Source organism: Micropterus salmoides, unplaced genomic scaffold (assembly GCF_014851395.1).
Source record: "Micropterus salmoides isolate LMB-PRFRI ecotype aquatic unplaced genomic scaffold, ASM1485139v1 Ms_hic_scaffold_10, whole genome shotgun sequence".
Lineage (NCBI taxonomy): Eukaryota > Metazoa > Chordata > Actinopteri > Centrarchiformes > Centrarchidae > Micropterus > Micropterus salmoides.
In genome coordinates this window covers 32,909,018-32,927,604 of record NW_024040041.1, presented here as the reverse complement: position 1 = coordinate 32,927,604, position 18,587 = coordinate 32,909,018, and the positions used below count along the sequence as shown (strand labels likewise).

The window sequence follows — 18,587 nt, the reverse complement described above, 5'->3', positions numbered from 1 at the left end:
CTACCGCAGGAAAAAAGTGTGCATAATCCGCAATCACGCGACACCCCAGGAAGAACATTTGAACTTGACTTCACACATGCATTTTAATGCCTTTTAATAGGTTAGATTACCACATAATTTATATTAAAGCCATCATTTTAGTAAAACAGAACAATGGCATCTGGGTCTGTCCACCTGGAGGAGGAACTAGTTTAAATTAGTGTATTAGTACAATATTATAACGTTAAATAAAAAGTTTAATGTTGGTATAATAATAATAAATGTCTCTGGGTTACACTTATTTGGCCAACTTCTGCCTACAGATACTTTTGATTAGTGCTAATGTTCTCAAAGTGGGGTTCGGGGACCCCCAGGGGTCCATTAGGAGGTTCCAGGGGGTCCCTAGCAAAAAGGGGAATAATTTATTTTCATTATAATTCCATCCATAAGTAACACAATGACATAATGTATGAGATTTGGGGTCATGGGTTTCATGGGAACATCTAAAAGCAAAAATCTAATCAAATGGGGGTCCGTGGTATCATTTGTGTCAGTTCAGGGGCCCTTGATGTGAAAAAGTTTGATAACCGCTGTGTTAGTGTATTCATTATAATCTCAGAACACAATCTCCTTTGTAGCTTATCACTAATATTAATTCCAGTGACAGCAGTTTCATTATGGCAGCTTGTGAGAAGTGCTGGTACTCATGTAGGAGTGAGTGTACTGCCTACCAGTGAGCACCGGCTCACTTCAAGCACTGCCTTAGGGCATTTTTTAAGCTCTTCAGGCGCCATGTGCCACTGTTGACAAGCTGCTGCTCTGTCTTGGCTGCATTTTCTGTATTAAACGATCTAAAAAAGCAAAAATCCAATCAAATGGGGGACTTGCGGACAAAATCTTATCAAATGGGGGTCCGTGGTCTAATTTGTGTCAGTTTGGGGGTCATTGAAATGTTTGCTGACGTAAAGGACGTGTAGGCCTACATGACATCCCGGACAATTTTTTTGCGATTTAGAAATCCCAGGCGGACGTATTTTTTAGGTCCCAAAAAGAGGACACGTCTGAGAAAGAGAGGACATACGGTCACCCTAAAGACACTCATGAAGATCATTTGAACTTGAATCCACACATGCATTTTACTGCTTTTTAATACAGTAGTAACGAGGCGCTATGCATCAAGTACAATCAATATGCACAGCCACAGAAAATGTGTCACCAAGGTAGCTACAAATTACATGGCAATTTTACCTTTTTCCAAGAATTACAAATCGGCATCCATCCTAAGAGCAAAGACCATAAGAAGTAGGGCTGCAACTAACGATGGTTATCGTCGACTAATCTGTCGATTTATTTTTCTGGATTAATCGATTAGTTGTTTGGCCTACAAAAATGGTGACAAATGTCATCTTGCTTTGTCCACAACCCAAATATATTCACTTTAACGTCATAGTAGGAGAAAAGAAACAAGAAAATACTTAGCTTAACTTAATTAAAACTTTTTTTTCTTCAAATATTACTCAAACAGATGAATCGATTATCAAAATAGTTGGTGGTTAATTTATTAGTTGACAACTAATCAATTAATGGACTAGTCGTTGCAGCTCTAATATGAAGCAGAGAAGTTATGCACATTCAATGTTCATGTGGGATATACACAAAAACAAGTATCAGTCTGCCTTTGTCAGCTATATAAAAAGGTTATATACACGACGGCCCGTCTGAAACAATTGTTCCCATGTCCTGTTTGAGGTCCCTGCTCTGAAGAATCTGACAAAGGCAAACTGGAGACTGTTAATAATTAGGGGAGAGACTGAGATAAATCATGTTCTCTTACTCAAGGTCAATTTCCACATTATAAACACTGATATCATGGATTATAAATGATCCAAAAAACAGCAAACCGCTTTACAAAAATCATGACAGGTTGTGCAAGTCCGTTGTAAAGTAAAACAATGACATGGTGGCAAATACAAACAGCTAATTGCTAAGCCATATGAATAAAAATACACATTAATTTTCCTATTAATGAATGAGCAGAGGTTTCCTTTATTCTTGTATCCGCAGTCTCTTCCCCCGGCTTTGCGAGGCATTGTGCAGTATGTAACATGTACAGTCAGTGTGTGTGTCTCAGTGTTCGTGGCAGGTGAGCTGTTTAACACGGCTGATGGAGCCGGACGCCACAGAAGAAACAAACAAACAAACAAAAAAGGGTCCCGGAAAAGGCCGCTGTCCTCGTGAGAGCATGAGCGACGCTGAGGAGGAAAGACCACGGCAGCTTCTGTCTGCGTCCACGTTTGGCAGTCTGGTGAGAAAAAATCTGCAACGTGAGCAAAAGCAGTTCATGTAAATGTCATTTTAAACCATGAACAGTTGGGACGTTCATGGTTTTAACCATTTCCCCACGCACAAATACCAAACGTTTGCTGGTTCTAGATCAACACGTGTGAGAATTTGCTGCTTAATTTATTCAGTTCAGAGTTTTCAAGTGACTGTGTCTTTCACAAACAAAACATTTAAATGACTGAGAAAGTAAGTGGCATATTAGTCCATATTTAAATAATCATTTAGTTGTAAAATGTAGACATTAAAAAAGTGTCCACGTTTGACAGTCTGTTCAGAACAAATCTGGAATGTGAACAAGATCAGTTTATGTAAATATAGTAAACCCTGAACAGTTACAAAAGGTTTCAACAAAGTTTGAGATTTCTTTTCTGATTTATTATTATAACATTAAATGTGTGCAATCGGCGGTTGTTGGGCTGACGGTGACTGATTCTTCAACGTTTGCTGGTTCTAGATTAACACGTGAGGATTTGCTGCTTTTCTTTTGTCTTATACTAATTTTAAAACTGTCTTACTAATTTTATATACATTTTTCATGCTCTTATCTTGTTTTGTTTTTTTGTATTATTCTTTACATTTGTTAAAGCACTTTGTAACTTGTTTTTGAAAAGTGCTCTACAAATAAGGATTATTATATTATTATTATTATTATACGATAAGAGTTTTTGCAAAGTCCTTGTTAATTATCCTGTATATTATCTGTCTTAGTATTATAGTATTATTTTGGCAATTAATCTCATTCAGATTCTGATAAAATAAAAAAAATGTAAAAATCATGTTTTTGGGTTTTCGACTGCTGATCAGGCAAAACATGCATTTTTTGAGACGTCACCTTTGGGCTCTGGGACTCTCTGACTTTCATAGACAAAACCATATAAATCATTGAGAAAATAAATGGCAAATTAGTTGATAAATAATGTTTTAGTTGCCAAAAAGAAATTTAATTTTCAAAGATGGGGTTAACTATTCTAATCCAACACGTCTTTTTGTCATATTCAGTGAATATCTTGTGATGGTCCGCTAACCCACAGCTTAGCCAACGTTAGTTGGTCATTTTTTTTTAATGAAACTGGAATGAAAATGGAGCAGAAACAACAACTATCATTGAACTTCAAGTCAGACGACTTAGAGATGTTTGTAACCTCGTCGAGAAATCCAAATTCACATAACGCTTAACTGGGGAGATTAAAGAGAGAGGGTGGGCTAAAATAGTGTGCACAGTCTCCGCCGCATAGGCTATCTGGCAGCCAGCGGAGCGCTGATGCTGTTTAAAAAGAAAATAAGTCCATTTACAGTGATACGAAGAGAAAGGCAGCAGAGGAAACCGCTGGAGGCTCCTCCTGTGCTCCCTCACTGACCCCGGCAGAAACCCGTACTCTTCTCGGGAAAGATAATAATAATAAAGGCTGCGGGCTAACGTCTGCGTGTTTTTCATGCATTTCTTTAATTTAACTTCCTCCTCCTATCAAAGACTTGCACTAGGATCCTTTTGTTACATCAAGCCTTTACATTATGTTACATAATCTATTATCCAGCGTTGCGTCGCCTGCAGCCTTTCTATTAACGAGGGTTTTGTCATCAAACACATCGGTAGAATCAGTTAATAAGTTCCGCCTGTTGACATTTTTGTTGATTTTGTAAAAGCAATCAAAGAGCAGCCGTGTGGATTAAACGAGTTAGCAAACACAACCTGGTGGAAAAGTAAAAGTTAGGAGAGTTTATTTAAGATTTTACGAAGTTAGGATGCTTCTGTAAAACACTTTTCCTATCTTAGGTTAGGAAAGGAACACTGACTTAGGAACTGTTAATCTGTAACGTCCTTATTCCTAAATCAGTTCCTAGCCCTTATTGCCATGGTTACCAAGCAGTTAGGATAGGATCTGTCGGTTAGGAAGTTTCTGTGATACGACCCCTGCAGAGCAGAGTCTGCACTTTTAGGAGTTAGAACATGCAAAACACTGGATGTATTCACCGGGCAACACACCAAATGGGCCACAATCGATGGGGTGGTCTGCGCCTACGTTACCCACAATTCACTGCTTTTCTTTCTACAGTTGTGTCTGAGATTGAGGTTTGTTATGCTAGTAGTGGCTAATGAAGCCTGTAGCCTGCCCGCAGAGATGAGCAGCAGCTACAGAGGTCAGGTGAACTTCTTTCTCCACACCAACAGATTAGTTTCTTCTACTTTTAAGAAACATCTGCAGGCCCGGCACACCTGGAGGCACACGCTGAGGTGTGAAATCGGTGCACTTCCCAGTTTAATTAAATAAAAACAAATGAATAAGAACGTGTTTTTACAGACGTAATAATTCACACACCTGGACTGGATGCTGTCTTCCTCTCCACGAGTCCTCGTTTGCCTTTTCCTCCATTTAACCAACCCCCACCCCAGAACCCCCGTCCCCCCGTCCCTCCCCCAGCTCCCCCCGTCCCCTCCCCCTCGGCCTCCCAGCGTGTTAGCTGTGGGGCTGGGGGGCGATACTGGAGCAGTCAGTTACCAGCAGTCCCACAGTGCTACCGCTGGACACAGTGACAGCCACGCTGGTGGTGCCCACGGGACCCGAGCTCGTCGGGTCGGGGCCGGTGTCGGCCTGGTTGGCGTGGGTGCCCATGTGACCCTGGAGCTGCGTGGCCGTTTTGCACTGTACCCCGCACAGCTGGCAGAGCAGCACCCCGCCGGCCCCCGTCCCACCGAAGCCCCCCTGCGCCCCGCCGCTCTCCTTCCACTCCTGGCCGTGGTGCTTCTGAGCGTGGACACGCAGGTAGGTGAGGGTGGTGAAGCCTGGAAAACAGACACCTCCTGAATATATATGCTTTTTGGAAAGTTCTTCTTTTTTATTACTCAGATATTGTGATGTACTATAAGTTATCATTTTGAAATATTTTTCACATATTGCAGAACCACAGGTATGATGATATCACTGTTATTGTGACAGTATTTCACTGGGAGTTACCCTACTAATACTATTACCAATACTGAAAAGTACTGTACATACTCCTCTATAGTTATATTTTTACATTTAGATATTTTGTCATATTCTACTTACCTACTTTCTATTATTATTTCTACTCCTTGATATGCAGGTGAGCAATTTGTGACAAAGACTGTCCCCTTGGGGATCAAAAAAGTATTTCTGATCCTGTGATCCCCACCGCTCGGAGGTAAACTAAATCAGAACCACAAAAAATAACAAATGCAGCTTTTTGAGGGGGCTGTGGGAACTCACGCCAGGCTGAACTGTGAGCAAACGCCGACCACTCAAGCCTCGCTGGCGCGGTAGAAATGTTTTTCCACTGCACAGCACGGCGCGGTGAAAGGTGTTGATGACATGTTGGACTTGTGCAAGTCTGTGCAAACCACAGTTCAGCCTGTCATGTGCAGCTCGCTGTGACTGTTTCTGCTTTCAGTTTTACTGCCTGCAATATTTAAAACTGATCCTATCTTGATATTTACGCCTGTTTTTATTGAAGATGAGCATAGGGAACAAACGATTACCGGTTTAACGATAAACCGTGGGAAAATTCCCGACAGTTATTATTACCGTACAATTACCATGATAACCGGGTTCGGTTATTATAAACTCACTGCAGACGCTGTCCAGCATCAACCGAAGTTAGCGACAGTCTCCCAGAAGCAGGCGCGCATGTGCAGTATGTGGGTTTGTTTGGGTCGCTAACAACACGGCGGAAGACGGCCTGCGGAGATTTTTCAGTCACTCTGAAGCCCGGTCGTATTTTAGTTTTTATGAGAGCGCTGAGGGAAACTCGATTGAAGAAAATGACCTCATAGTGAACGCAGGGAGAGCGTTTGTCTGTCTGACCTGCTAACAGCGTGTAAGCTGAAGCTCTCAGTGTTGCTGCTCTTGTACAAAACGCTACACGTCGTTCTGCTTCTTTGTGTGTCGGCAGAGTCTGTTCGTCCGCTGCGCATGAGAACACGTTACGCTGTTTAGTCAACCAACCAGCAGATCTTGTTCACTTTAAATCCAGCGGCTGTCAAATTAGTTGTAAAAGTGTCCGAACAGGAGAATCGCTGCAGACTGCTCAGTTGTTGTTATCACTTCTTAAGACTTACTGTGCACGGGGTCATTGCATTACCTGTTTAATATAAAATCTTATAATGCACACTTAGATGGTTTTCATATGTTTACAAAAGACATTGGCTGTTTATTGTTATTGTTTACGCAAACAAAATGGTAATTTTATTTGTGGTCTTCAATATAAAACTTGTTGAAATGGTTTCTGTGTGCCGCGATAATCCTGATCATTTTGGTCACTATAATTGTGATATGAAACTTTCATACCGTTTCATCCCTAGATGAGCACCACTAAAGAAGCTCCGCAAACCAAACACGTCTAATAGCTACTTCATAATAAAAGCCTTCTGTTAGTTTGCTGGTGCAATACTTTTAACACGAAGCAGCAGCTGTAGGAACTGCTCACGGCTGAAAGTGATCAGTAAACAGTCACATAAAGCTGATCTCTAGCTGAACTAAAAACTCCAAACCACAAGAGAACTGAGAGTTTTCTCTCTGGAGCACAGACACACATGTGATGAGCCTTTTGTTCGCGGTGATGCTGCTTCGGGTGAATTGGTAAAAGGCGCCGCACCCGTGTGAGTTCGCAAAAGGTTTGCTGTGACGTTGCTGCGACTCACTGCGGTTGCAGAGGTGACAGGCGTGGTGCTGCGACTGGTTGTGGACCCTCATGTGGTCGGTGATGTAAGCGGCAGACAGCAGCTTCCCACAGATGTGACACGGCACCTTCTCCTCGTGACGGATCAGGTGGGCGCGGAGACGATCCCGTGTGGCGAACGCAGACGTGCACGTCTGGGGAAAACAGAAAGACATGCATGAATACATGTAGTGAAGATCAGCAAGATAATTTGGTTTTCTAGTGAATACACTACAAGCTAAATGGGAAAAATGTTTATAGATACAATAAGCAGAAGGGGACGTCTGTTTTTGGTAAATTAAACACCTGAAAATCTTTGTGTTTTATCACATCGATGCACAGTACACACTACATAACATCTCTGACAGCTTGTTTCATCGTCTCACAGTCTGTGTCGTCACAAAGCCGATCCTATTTATAACCACAAGTGAAGAATAACTAATAACACAAAAACAAAACTGCTGTATTGAACAGAAACAAACAGGAACCAAAACAGTTACTGAAAATGTCAAGTAAACAAGTTCAAATATGTTATGTTTAAGCAATATTTAATTTCCACGTACAGTTCTGAATGTGCGTGCGAATAAACACTACCTGCGATTACAGCTGTATGAACCCAAAGGAAACATTTTGCTGTGATTTAATTGCAATAAATGGGTGAAACTGATGCCGAAATAACTACAAAGTGACGCAGATTTGTTAAACATATGAATTCATGCTTTGTCAGGTCTGTCAGCAAGACAGCAGGACAAAAACTTCTAAAATGTTTGTTTTCTGAATGGAGTTTGGATCGATCAGGGCTATGCTACGCTAACTTGCTCACAGTAAAGTACAACGACAGCTGGAATAAAGTTACAGACACATATTTTCTGAACTCACCAAGTAGGTCAACCTCCTCGCTTTCTTTTCTCCAACTAATGTGCAGTTTTGTCCGTTTTTTATATATAAATATGAGGTCGTAGTCCTGCAGCGCTCTGGGTGCTAACAACCGACGCTAACAACAGCAGTGGAACCGGATGTGCTCAGAAGCTGCTGAGAAGCTCGAGTGAAGATAAATCAACGTTGTAATCCCAAAAACTAAAGTAAAAAGCTAATTTAATAAAAGTAGTTTACTCTGAGCTCCTCCGGTGGGTAAACGGCGTCGCTGTCAGAGCAGAATCCAGACCGACTACGGGTGTTTCTTTGTCCAAAAGCTGCAGCGCTGCTCCGGCTCTCTCTCCCCGTACTTAAGCGGCTCGCCGTCGGCCAGCGGCGTTTCACTCCCCCGCTCTGCCTGGTCCTCTCCAAACAACGCTCTGACGCTGACAGGCTTTCGCAACAGAGCGCCCACTGAATTTCAAGTTCGCTCAAGTTGAAAAATTTTAACTCGAGCAAATCAGCGAATGTCGCGACAAACGCCTCCCCCGCACCGCCCGGAGCGAATTCGCATCTTTGCATTGACTTTTGATGTAATCAAGCCGTCCAGAACGCTGGATTTGCGTTCAGTGTGAACACAGATCAATTTTCATCACCATCATCATTGTCCAGTGTTTCATGGTCTATATCAGAGGTTTTCAAAGCGGGAGGCTCTTGTGAAACATCATCTTTCGTGGCCCAAGTACACAAGTTAGCATTTTGGCAAGAACGGTTAAAATTCCCGGAAGTGTTCTTGACACGGCCATTTTACCCAGGATGCATCGGTTGGTAACTTGTGTGAACTTGACGGCAGAGATATCCCAGCATTCATTTCGGCATTCAAGCGAGGGGCCGAAAGAAGCTGAGAGGCCGACAACAGAAGGTTTTCTACTATTTTTGTACGTTTTTTCATCACTAAATCCACTTCTGAGAAGGTTTGAGGTGAGAAATCAGCTGTTATTCCTGTTAAAGGGGCTATATGTAGTTTTTCTACTAAAGGGGGTTGTAATCTGACCTTAAAATGATCCACTTGCCGGGTTTAGCTGTTAACTCTGAAGGCAAGTGTTCCTATTCCTAGTTGAAGGCTCCGAGTCGGACGCCTGCACGCGCGCTCCCGAGGCTCTCGCTTCGTCTACTGACCCCTTGACCTAGGGGTCAGATGACGCATAGATAAGATGCTTGCCTCTGGTGTGGGAGACCTAGGTTCGAATCCCACTGTGAGACACTGTGAGATTGTGCAAGACACTTAACCCCTAGTTGCTACAGAGGCGTGCGACCTCTGACATGTATAGCAATTGTAATTCGCTTTGGATAAAAGCGTCAGTAAATGTAAATGTGAGGCACTCAGCAGCCAACACTAAGAAACGACCTGCTTAGTTCAACATCAAGCTGATAAAAATATTACTGTAATGTTGCAGTGGGAGTTTACCTGAGTTTCCACCATGTTGTGTGAAGCTGGCTCCCTACCTAGCCGCCTTTTTTCGGGAGTATTGAGCCGATATGCGGCTCGCTGCGCTGAATGAAAGGCCGGTGTGACACCAAAATGTGTGACCCATCAGATTCTGTGACCCAAACGGGAAGTTAAGCCAGAGGCTTTGTTGACGAAGTGAAACGGCTGCAGTTTGGTTGGGTTTAGGTACTAAAAGTACTTGGTTATGGTTAGGAAAAAATTGTGGTATGGGTTTAGTCACAGAATCCGATAGGTCACAGATTTTGGTGTCACACCGGCGTTGGTTGCAATCTCAAAACCGCACCACTAGTGGCCGCTGGAAATGCCCCTTTAAAACCAACAATAAACCCGATTCTGAGCTTTTTGTTTTGGGGGGATGAAGCCTGGCTGTTCTAATAATCAGAGCAACGCAGGCGTTCTGTGCTGGGGGTTTTGCGCAATACCAGCATGAACGCATCATCTCAAACTGTCAGCAGCGTTCTGTGCGCTCGTGACACTGCAAGTTCATTCTTCCGAGAACGACTAGCAAGAACGTTCTCCCCAAGAACACAAGTCCGTTCTTTGCATTCTTCTGCTGCCTCATATTCTACTAGCACATCCCCGACACACATTCAGGTGACTTATAAGAATTGTTTTGTTGAGACTCGCAGAATATTTCCCTCCTCAAAACATCCAAACCATCGACGACTTGTTTGACGACACTCGTTTGAGCCTTCTCGGCCGATCATCGTGCTTTCCCTGTACATCAGTTATCAAAAGGAGATCACATATTACAGTTTAATGTGTGTGATTTGGTTAAAGAGTTAAGAGAGACGGTAGTTTTGGGTTTTGCGGACTACCAGAGTCAGGAACTATTTGCTGTAGTCTGAAGTTTTGTAGGCCTCCAGGAATTACACGAAACTAACAAAGTAAAGAAAGGGGAGGCGAATTTTCCCAAGTTTTATCTGACGGGAGGCCCACAGTCCCAGACTTTGAAAACCTCAGCTCCGTATGATATCAGTTGAACTCCAGTAAACAGACAGATGAAGACGTTACCGTGCACTTGAACGGTCTCTCTGTAGAGTGCACCTGTCGCACGTGGCTGTTGAGGTGGTCCGGTCTGCCAAAACATAAAAGCAAAACGTGTTATTCCAAAGTTTCTGCACGCTGGATCATATGGTTCAACTTACAGCCTCAAAGTGAAGCGCTAGAACCCTGACAGGGAAGCCGTTTCCTGGTTGGCAGGTTTAAGATTTAAAATGTTTTATCATTTGATGGTTAAAGCTGCTTAGTGAGGATGGATCTAAGTTTGTACCGAGAGAAGGCCTTGGCGCAGTGGGGACAGATGTACGGCTTCTCCACGCCGCCTTGGTGCGAGCGCACGTGGTAGCTCATCCTGTCTTTCCTCTTGAAGCGCTGCTGGCAGATGGGGCAGGAGTACGGCTTCTCGTCAGAGTGCGACAGCCGGTGACGGTTGAGGTGGTAGACGTCTCTGAAGGCCTTTCCGCAGGCCTCGCAGGCGTGGTTCTTCCTCACCTGGTTGGTGTTGGGGTTGGGGTTGGGGTTTGGATTCTGTGGAGCAGCGAGCAGAGAAGTTAGGAAGCTTTTATCCAACTGTCTCTCAGTCAGCTGAGAGAGGAAGAGATGTCTGAAAGATGTCATCAGAGAAACTAAACTTCAAAACAAAGAGCTAATGTAGTAAGAAATCCACACAATCTGATTTTCTCCCTTTTCTTTTGACATAGTAGTTTTGTTAACATGCTCACCATGATGAAAAGACACATAACCGGGATACTGTGCATGTTGCATTGTGCACATCCATGAAGATAAACTGCGAAATAAATAAAATGCAGGTTTCATCCAATGATATGACGGCAGGCGGCGTCTATTTCAGAGGAAAACTGTAATCCGCTGCTAATTTTTCCTCAATGAATCATGAAAAGGCCTGAATTTCCCACAGAAACTGTGATAGCAGTAATGAAATGTGGAAATAAATAATCAGAATTTAACACTGAAGTCAGATAATACCTGCAGTACAGAAATGACAGATGCTGTCAAAGACTCTCCTGCACAGACCCCTGATAATGTGACGCACACACAGATATAAGCTCAGTCCACGGGGACTTGGTTTGGGCACCTAAGGGTCGCCGGTTCGAGTCCAGCATAGAGCTGACATTTAAAGAGTTGGATAATAGGCCAGACACAAACATATGTTTTTTATCGTAATCTTAGCTGTGCTACTGAAGTTGAATCTCCCCTATGAGGGATCAATAAAGGAAAATCTTATCATTGTATAAATTATGAAGTGTAGTTAAAGAAACAGTTACAGTATTCAGGAAACTCAGATCAAACAGCCAGATCAGCCTGTTGCCTGTTGATAAACTGTAGGAAAAAGGGGCGGATGTGTGCGTGAGACCGCGACAGTTTTAAACGGGATCGAGGCCAGTAGTACACAGAAGCCGTTGCCATGGTTACCACCCACAGAGCGCCCGGCGTTGGCTCCCGGAGCGCTCGTTTGCCTGAGTTATGAGGAGCGCAGAGCGACCCCGTGGATTCAAGCCGTCTGAAAACGCCGTCACGTATAAACTCCGTCACAACCATTGACGGGGAAATTAATTTATAATGTGCCAAAACCCCCCACCGCCCACACAAAGCAGTCTCTCTGGACTTTTTAAATAATATCATATCCATAACAGCAGCAAGGAGTGTGGTTTTTACAAAACGTATGGGCCCAAAATTTCTTGGAGCCACTGGCTGAGATAAAAAAACCCAAGTAGGCTTAATCCCGACTTTTTAACTAGGCTAGCTGTTTTTCTGCACATGTATTTAGGCTTTATAAAACACCGCTTAGCCTCCAGAGGTGTGCGACCTCTGACTTGCACAGCAACTGTAAGTCGCTTTGGATAAAAGCGTCAGCTATGTAATCTGTAATGTAATCTAACACCACTCTCTCCCCATGAGTCCAAGCGTCACGACCGGTGTGACACCAAAATCTGTGACCTATCAGATTCTGTGACTACACTCAAAAGACAATGTTTTCCTAACCATAACCAATTACTTTTGGTGCCTAAACCTAAACTAAACTGCAATCGCTTCACATCGTCAGCAAAGCCTCTGGCGCTTAACTTCCCATTTGGGTCACAGAATCTGATGGGTCCCACATTTTGGGGTTAGCGTCCGGAGTTTCTTTCTATAAGTTTCAGTCGCTGTGTTGCTTCAGCAGATGCTTCCATAAATTAAATGTAGAATTGTTCGCGGTTGATCGCACAAAGTTTACAATGGCTGACGACGTTCTTTGCATCTTAGACTGTGACACAATAATGGCAGTAGCTCCTTACAGCTGTGGAAAGAACGCCTCTCCCTCCATTCTTCATTTAGCTTTTTGGCCAACAGCTGACTTACACAACACAGAACACACAACTGTAATAATATAACTGTTTTGGAAATAGTAATCTGTTTCACTACTTCTGTAGAATCCTACTCCTGTGGTAGAATAAACGGGAGCGGGCGCCAAAACTGAAAACAGACCCGAGTTTCACTGAACTCCCTGCAAACACATCACACTTCCTGGCTCCTCTCCCAGCGAACCCACCTGCTCCATGGAGCCCACGACGACAACAGCTGCCTGGATGGGTTGAGGCTGTGCAGCCATGGTTAGGGTTGCCGGGGCGATGGACACAGAGACCGGTTGGCTGTCTTGGTTGGCGTGCTGACCGGGCTGGGGGAGGACCTCGGGGGCGGCGGTTGGGGGAGGGGGAGGAAGAGGCTGTGAGGGCAGGCTGAGGTGGAGGAGGGAGAGAGGGACGGACTGCTTCTCCACCCGTCCTCCCTTCCCTGCGTCCTCCTTCTCCCGGGCGGCGCGGTCCTTCATCTTGATGCCCGTGTGCACCGACTGGTGGCGCCGCAGGTTGTAGCTGTTCTTGAACTCCTTGTTGCAGGTGGCGCAGATGTGGGCCGGCCGGCTCGGCTTGGAGAGCGGTTTGACTGACGGACACAGCAGAGGGACAAAATAGGTTTAAATGAATCATTTAAAATATAATAATCAGTGCATTTTTAAATTAACGTCCATTTAGTTGGTCTGCATCCCGACGGGGGAAAGACCATGTCAAGAAAATGTATTATTCATAATTATCAGTTTAGGGGGTTGATCAGTTGCCCTCGTGGCTCAGGTGCATTTATTATCACCTGTTTATATATATCTTCTAATCTGCTGCTTGTTTTCTCAATAAATCAATGAATCATTTTGTCTTTAAAATAAAAAAAGCCTTAATTTCCCAAAGCTGTTTTGAGAATACTTACAAAAAGAAAATACTAACACTAAGGTTTCCCACCATAAAAAAAATAAATACACACTGTGATTCAAAGCGGCTGAATGTTTAGTTTGTTACTGCCTAAAATATAATAATACATTTTACATTTTACTTAACAAAATGTGATTAATAGCTGTCAGCTACCTAACTGCCTCTTTAACAAAACTGATCAATACTTTGAGCGGCTGGATTTGTTTTTAGAAGCCGCATTTTTCTCAAACTCTTTGTTCTGTTCATGTTATTACCGTAAAACTTCCAATTAAAAAGCCCAAAAAGTCATCTCATGTCATGACCCTCTCTCTACCCCGATATTTCCGGTCAAAAATGCCAAACAAAAGGTAAAACGGTGTGGGGACCCCCCCCTCCTGCCTCCTCACCAGGCAGCGGCTCCTCGCTCAGGGCGGCGGTGTCGACGGTGGACGGCGGCGTCACCATGTGGTCTGCTGGAGGACTCTGAGCGGAGCCGGTCAGCTCGGGCAGCAGCTCAGACTGCAGAGGCGTCTCCGGTTGGCTCTGAGTCGGCGCCGTCTACCAGGAGCAAACAGGAACACTTTTATTAGTCCTCAGATACACAGATGTGCTGCAGTTATTTTACATCCACTTTGGTCCACTGATCAATTTATTCAGAGCACTGTGACGGACCAATAATGGGAGGTCGGGCTTATGCTAACAATTCTTCTAGATTAATAAGGTTCCCTGATGGGTAAAGGTTTAGGTAGGAGTCTGAATGGCTGACTTTCATCCATGTCCTACAGGTTTAACAATAAAAATAAATAGATTTAGTGGTAAAGCACTTTTCTAACAAAAGTGTCATTTACATTAGACATGTCCCTGCCCACTTTTTAAAATCACAGCTTGCACAATATGAAAAACACAATGTAATGTAATGTATTGCTGGGCGATATGGCCAAAATTTTATCACAATAAAAACATTTCATATGATTTGATATCGATAATTATCAGGATAAATCAAGGATTATCCTGATAATTATCATGTAAAATCATTATTTCTTTCAAGTTTAAAGGCTGATTTTTGCTCCTGAGTGAAAACTGAAGAAACCAGATGGTTAATTATGTGGTTAAACTTTTCTTTATGGTCAGAATGTGACAAACACGTGATGCCAAAAGGATCACTTCACAAGTCTGAGGTGGAACATTCAAAACTATTACTTTAACTATTACTATAACAAATATGATAGAAAAATTAAGTGCTAATTTGTTTGGGATTAAAATGAATTAAAGCAATTATTTATTGACGATATATTGAACATTTATTATATTGTTATTGAGGAAAATTATATTGCAATAATTATCATTACTGTTTTATTGTCCAGCCCTAAATGTAAATATAGAAGAAATAAATGTGCATTGTCCTGAAAAAGTATCTATAAAAACAAGCTTCTCTTTACTGCATCAGATTTTTATATGAGTTTCCCTTTTACGTAAATAAAGACAGAAAAATTCCCCAGTATGCAAGAAATTAATTGTTTAATGCTCAAAATTTTACATTTCTTCAAAAAAAGTTAAAATATCTTCTCGTCTGGTTCTCGTGAAGCCAATATCGTGTGTCGTCACTCACAGCCCTAATCTGAGCCCGTATGTCTGCACTGCTTCTCAACACGAAGTGACGCTCTTGCTTTTAAATACAGGTAACAAAGTGCTGCATAGCAAGTCAAGTCCGATAAAAGTCGATGTATAAGTAAAGGAAAAATTAGTTTTGGATACACAGTGGTTTAAATCAATAAGTAAAACATAAATAAGTCGATGTACAGATAATGAAATCACACATTGAGAGTTTTTCTGTGTAACTACTGAAATATTACTCCACTAAATGATTATTTCACTATTTAAGTTCTTTTTCACGCACAAATGTCAAACGTTCCCTGGTTCCAGCCTCTCAGACTAAAGATCTCTGGGTTTTGGACTGTTGGTCTGTCTGGAGACGTCACCGGAGACTCTGGGAGACTTTCTGACGTGTTATTGACCGAACAGCAAATCAATTAACTTGAGAAAATAACCTGCAGATGAACGGGCGAAGGAAATAATTGCGAGCTGCAACACAACTCTGTTGGGACTCGTATGATCTAAGGCTGGATTATCAACCGGGCTACTATCCCACAGCCCCAGAAGCACCAGGTTCATTGCACATAATTTACTTGCAAAGCTTTGAAGAAATACTAAGTACAGTATCACCATAGTCACAGGGCCCCTTATGGGCACGGCCTGATTAAATTACCTGGACCCCCATTGTTCTGTGCACCGTACAAACTCACCGGCCACTTCATTGGGTCCACTAAACGCATTGAGTTGCTGCCGGGTGATTGGCCGATTAGCTGTTTGTGTTAACAAACCATTGCCACAGGTGTCCCTAATAAAGTGGCTGGTGAGTGTATCCAGTCACCTTCAAGTGAACTTTAACAGACATATAAAAGAATAAACATAAATGTAAACAATGATGGACAGAGGGCGCCAAAATTCAGTGATACTGAAGGGGCCCTGGTGATTTCAGTTGTGTATTTTCACAAACAAGATTCGAACGGTGATACAAGGGTCCATGATGGGAGCCCCTAAGGGTCTGGGGCCTTGGGGCACTTGATAATCCAGCCCTGCTAAAAGAGGTAAATCTGGACCTGACTAGACTGTAACGTTTTAAAAAAATAATAATAAAACACTGAATTAAAAGCAGGAGACGTAAAAATCCACCTCACACATCAAAACATGAGACAGGGACCATGATGGGACCCCCTAAAGGTCTGGGCCCCTGGGTCATTTAGTAATGCAGCCCTGCTAAAAGAGGTAAATCTGGACCTGATTTAGAAGGTAAATATTAAAAAACAACAACTTTCAAACACTGAATTTTTATAAAAGCAGGAGACGTAAAAATCCACCTCACGCATCAAATAATGAGACAGGGACCATGATGGGACCCCCTAAAGGTCTGGGCCCCTGGGTCATTTAGTAATCCAACCCTGCTAAAAGAGGTCAATCTGGACCTGATTTAGAAGGTAAATATTAAAAAACAACAACTTTCAAACACTGAATTAAAAGCAGGAGAAGTAAAAATCCACCTCACGCATCAAAACATGAGACAGGGACCATGATGGGACCCCCTAAAGGTCTGGGCCCCTGGGTCATTTAGTAATCCAGCCCTGCTAAAAGAGGTAAATCTGGACCTGATTTAGAAGGTAAATATTAAAAAACAAACAACTTTCAAACACTGAATTAAAAGCAGGAGACGTAAAAATCCACCTCACGCATCAAAACATGAGGGAGGATTATGCACCAGGGGGAAGCCCAAACCAGAAGCCAACTTTTACCCTGACCCCTCTGTGACCTCCTCCATGGTGTATACCCCCCCTCCCTCCTTCTTTAACCCCATGCAGAAATGTCAACCCCCCCTCCTCCACCCACCTACCCCCCTTTTTCTCCTCCCCAAACACCCAAAACCACAAAGCAGCTCCAGCATCAATTAAGACTTACCTGAAAGAGGAAATTACTCCAGGAGGTGTCCATCTCTGCAGGGACTGCAAACACAGCCCGGGACCACAGAGGAGGAGGAGGAGGAGGAGGGAGGAGGAAGAAATGCTCCAAAGGCTGCTATAAAACACAATCCGAGGCCTGTATCGCAGCTCCTCTCTCTGCCTGCCCGGGTTAACTAATGGACATTTATAATAACGACACCGGACGATATTCAGCTTAAATCAACAAGCACGTATTAGTGATTCGGCTGCTATGAGTTACGAATTAATCATAAATGGAAATGCACAAGGCGAGATGATTTCGTAAATGCGACAAAATGGTTGGTATCATGCTTGCTTTTAATGGTGCATTTAAAAGAAAAAAGAAGAAGAAAATGCTTATGACTACTGCAATAATAAAAAAAATTGGTGAATTGCATGCAAAATATAAAGATTATGTTGTATACAGATGATGTATCAGTGATCAGTCTGCAGCTGGTTCGGGACTCGGGATTTATTTGGCGATAGCTCCCAGGAAGGCCGCAGCCGTTCGGGTCCCAAGCCTCGGCGTTGCGTACAGCTCGCCCCCCAGCTAGAGCGCTCCCGGTCGGCCGCGGTCCGTGGCTCCGCCTCGGCGTTTCAATCGACTGGATGACATCTTTCTCTTTTTTTCATTTCTCGCTCCCTCGCTCCCTCTCGCCCTCCCTCCCTCTCTGGCTTTCTTCCTTTTCTTTTTTTATCTCTTCTTCACCCCCTCTGTCCCTCTCCGCTTTAAAGGGAAAGTATTTTGTGTGTGCACCCTCCTCGCGGACCCCGTCTCGTCTCGTGCCGTCCCTCTCGCCCCCGCCGCCGCCGCCACTTCACGGTAGGCCGACAAATAATGAAATCCGACATTTATAGAAACAGCCGTTAAATCCTCCCCCGTTTCTGCTAAAAAAAAAAACAACAACGCCACAACAAAAACGTCCGGCCGTTCTTCTCCAACAACACGTCCGAGTCACCCGGGGCCTCGCTCACCGGACGCACCGAACTCGTAGCTAAAATGGTGTCGGTTTAGGCTAAAACAAGGGCTTTATCCTCGAGCATCTTAAAGGTAACGATGCGCGCAAGTGCAACAGCTGGATCTAACCCTCTATTCACATGACGTCCATTCCTGAGCGGGCCAGACAGGACGACACGCCAAACTCCATCCAGAAAAATGTTGAATTTCGTGTACGATTGCTTTAAGGTCATAATAACCATCATAATGAGCAGGGTCAACGACTTTTATGACGTTTCATAAAAGAAACATGAATTCGGCATCGGTCCCGAACATCCAGCCGTGTATTTTTACTTAAAAAAAGTAAAATTTTATGTGCTCTTGTTTTAAGTTCATAATAATCATCATTATGAGCAGGGTCAATTTTTTTTTTTTGACATTTCATAAAAGACATATATATTTGACATGCATCCCAAACACCCAGCAGTATATTTTTACTAAAATAAATGCACTTTCATGTA

At 43.2% G+C, this 18,587-nt stretch overlaps 1 protein-coding gene across 2 annotated transcripts; it reads right to left on the bottom strand.

Moving 5' to 3' along the window:
- Positions 1 to 1,096: 1,096 nt before the first annotated feature.
- Positions 1,097 to 18,293, bottom strand: LOC119895298 (myc-associated zinc finger protein). Of its 2 annotated transcripts, none has more exons than XM_038708318.1 (8): positions 17,110 to 18,293; positions 14,007 to 14,157; positions 12,912 to 13,303; positions 10,635 to 10,891; positions 10,376 to 10,439; positions 6,980 to 7,151; positions 4,641 to 5,104; positions 1,097 to 2,296 (listed from the first exon to the last, which is right to left on the bottom strand). In XM_038708318.1, the coding sequence occupies exons 1-7, from the start codon at positions 17,140 to 17,142 to the stop codon at positions 4,779 to 4,781; spliced, it is 1,395 nt and encodes a 464-aa protein (XP_038564246.1). In that variant the 5' UTR covers positions 17,143 to 18,293; the 3' UTR covers positions 1,097 to 2,296; positions 4,641 to 4,778. The 2 variants fall into 2 exon arrangements, with proteins under 2 accessions (XP_038564246.1, XP_038564254.1); XM_038708326.1 differs by having other exon boundaries at positions 1,097 to 2,281.
- Between the last annotated feature and the right edge of the window lie 294 nt (positions 18,294 to 18,587).

Coding starts and splice junctions, on each gene's coding strand:
- LOC119895298 (XM_038708318.1), bottom strand. CDS start 17,142: ATGGACACCTCCTGGAGTAATTTCCTCTTTCAG. Junction 10,440..10,634: donor TGCGCCAAGGCCTTCTCTCG/GTACAAACTTAG, acceptor ATGTTTTGGCAG/ACCGGACCACCTCAACAGCC. Junction 7,152..10,375: donor AGAGACCGTTCAAGTGCACG/GTAACGTCTTCA, acceptor TGTTTTCCCCAG/ACGTGCACGTCTGCGTTCGC.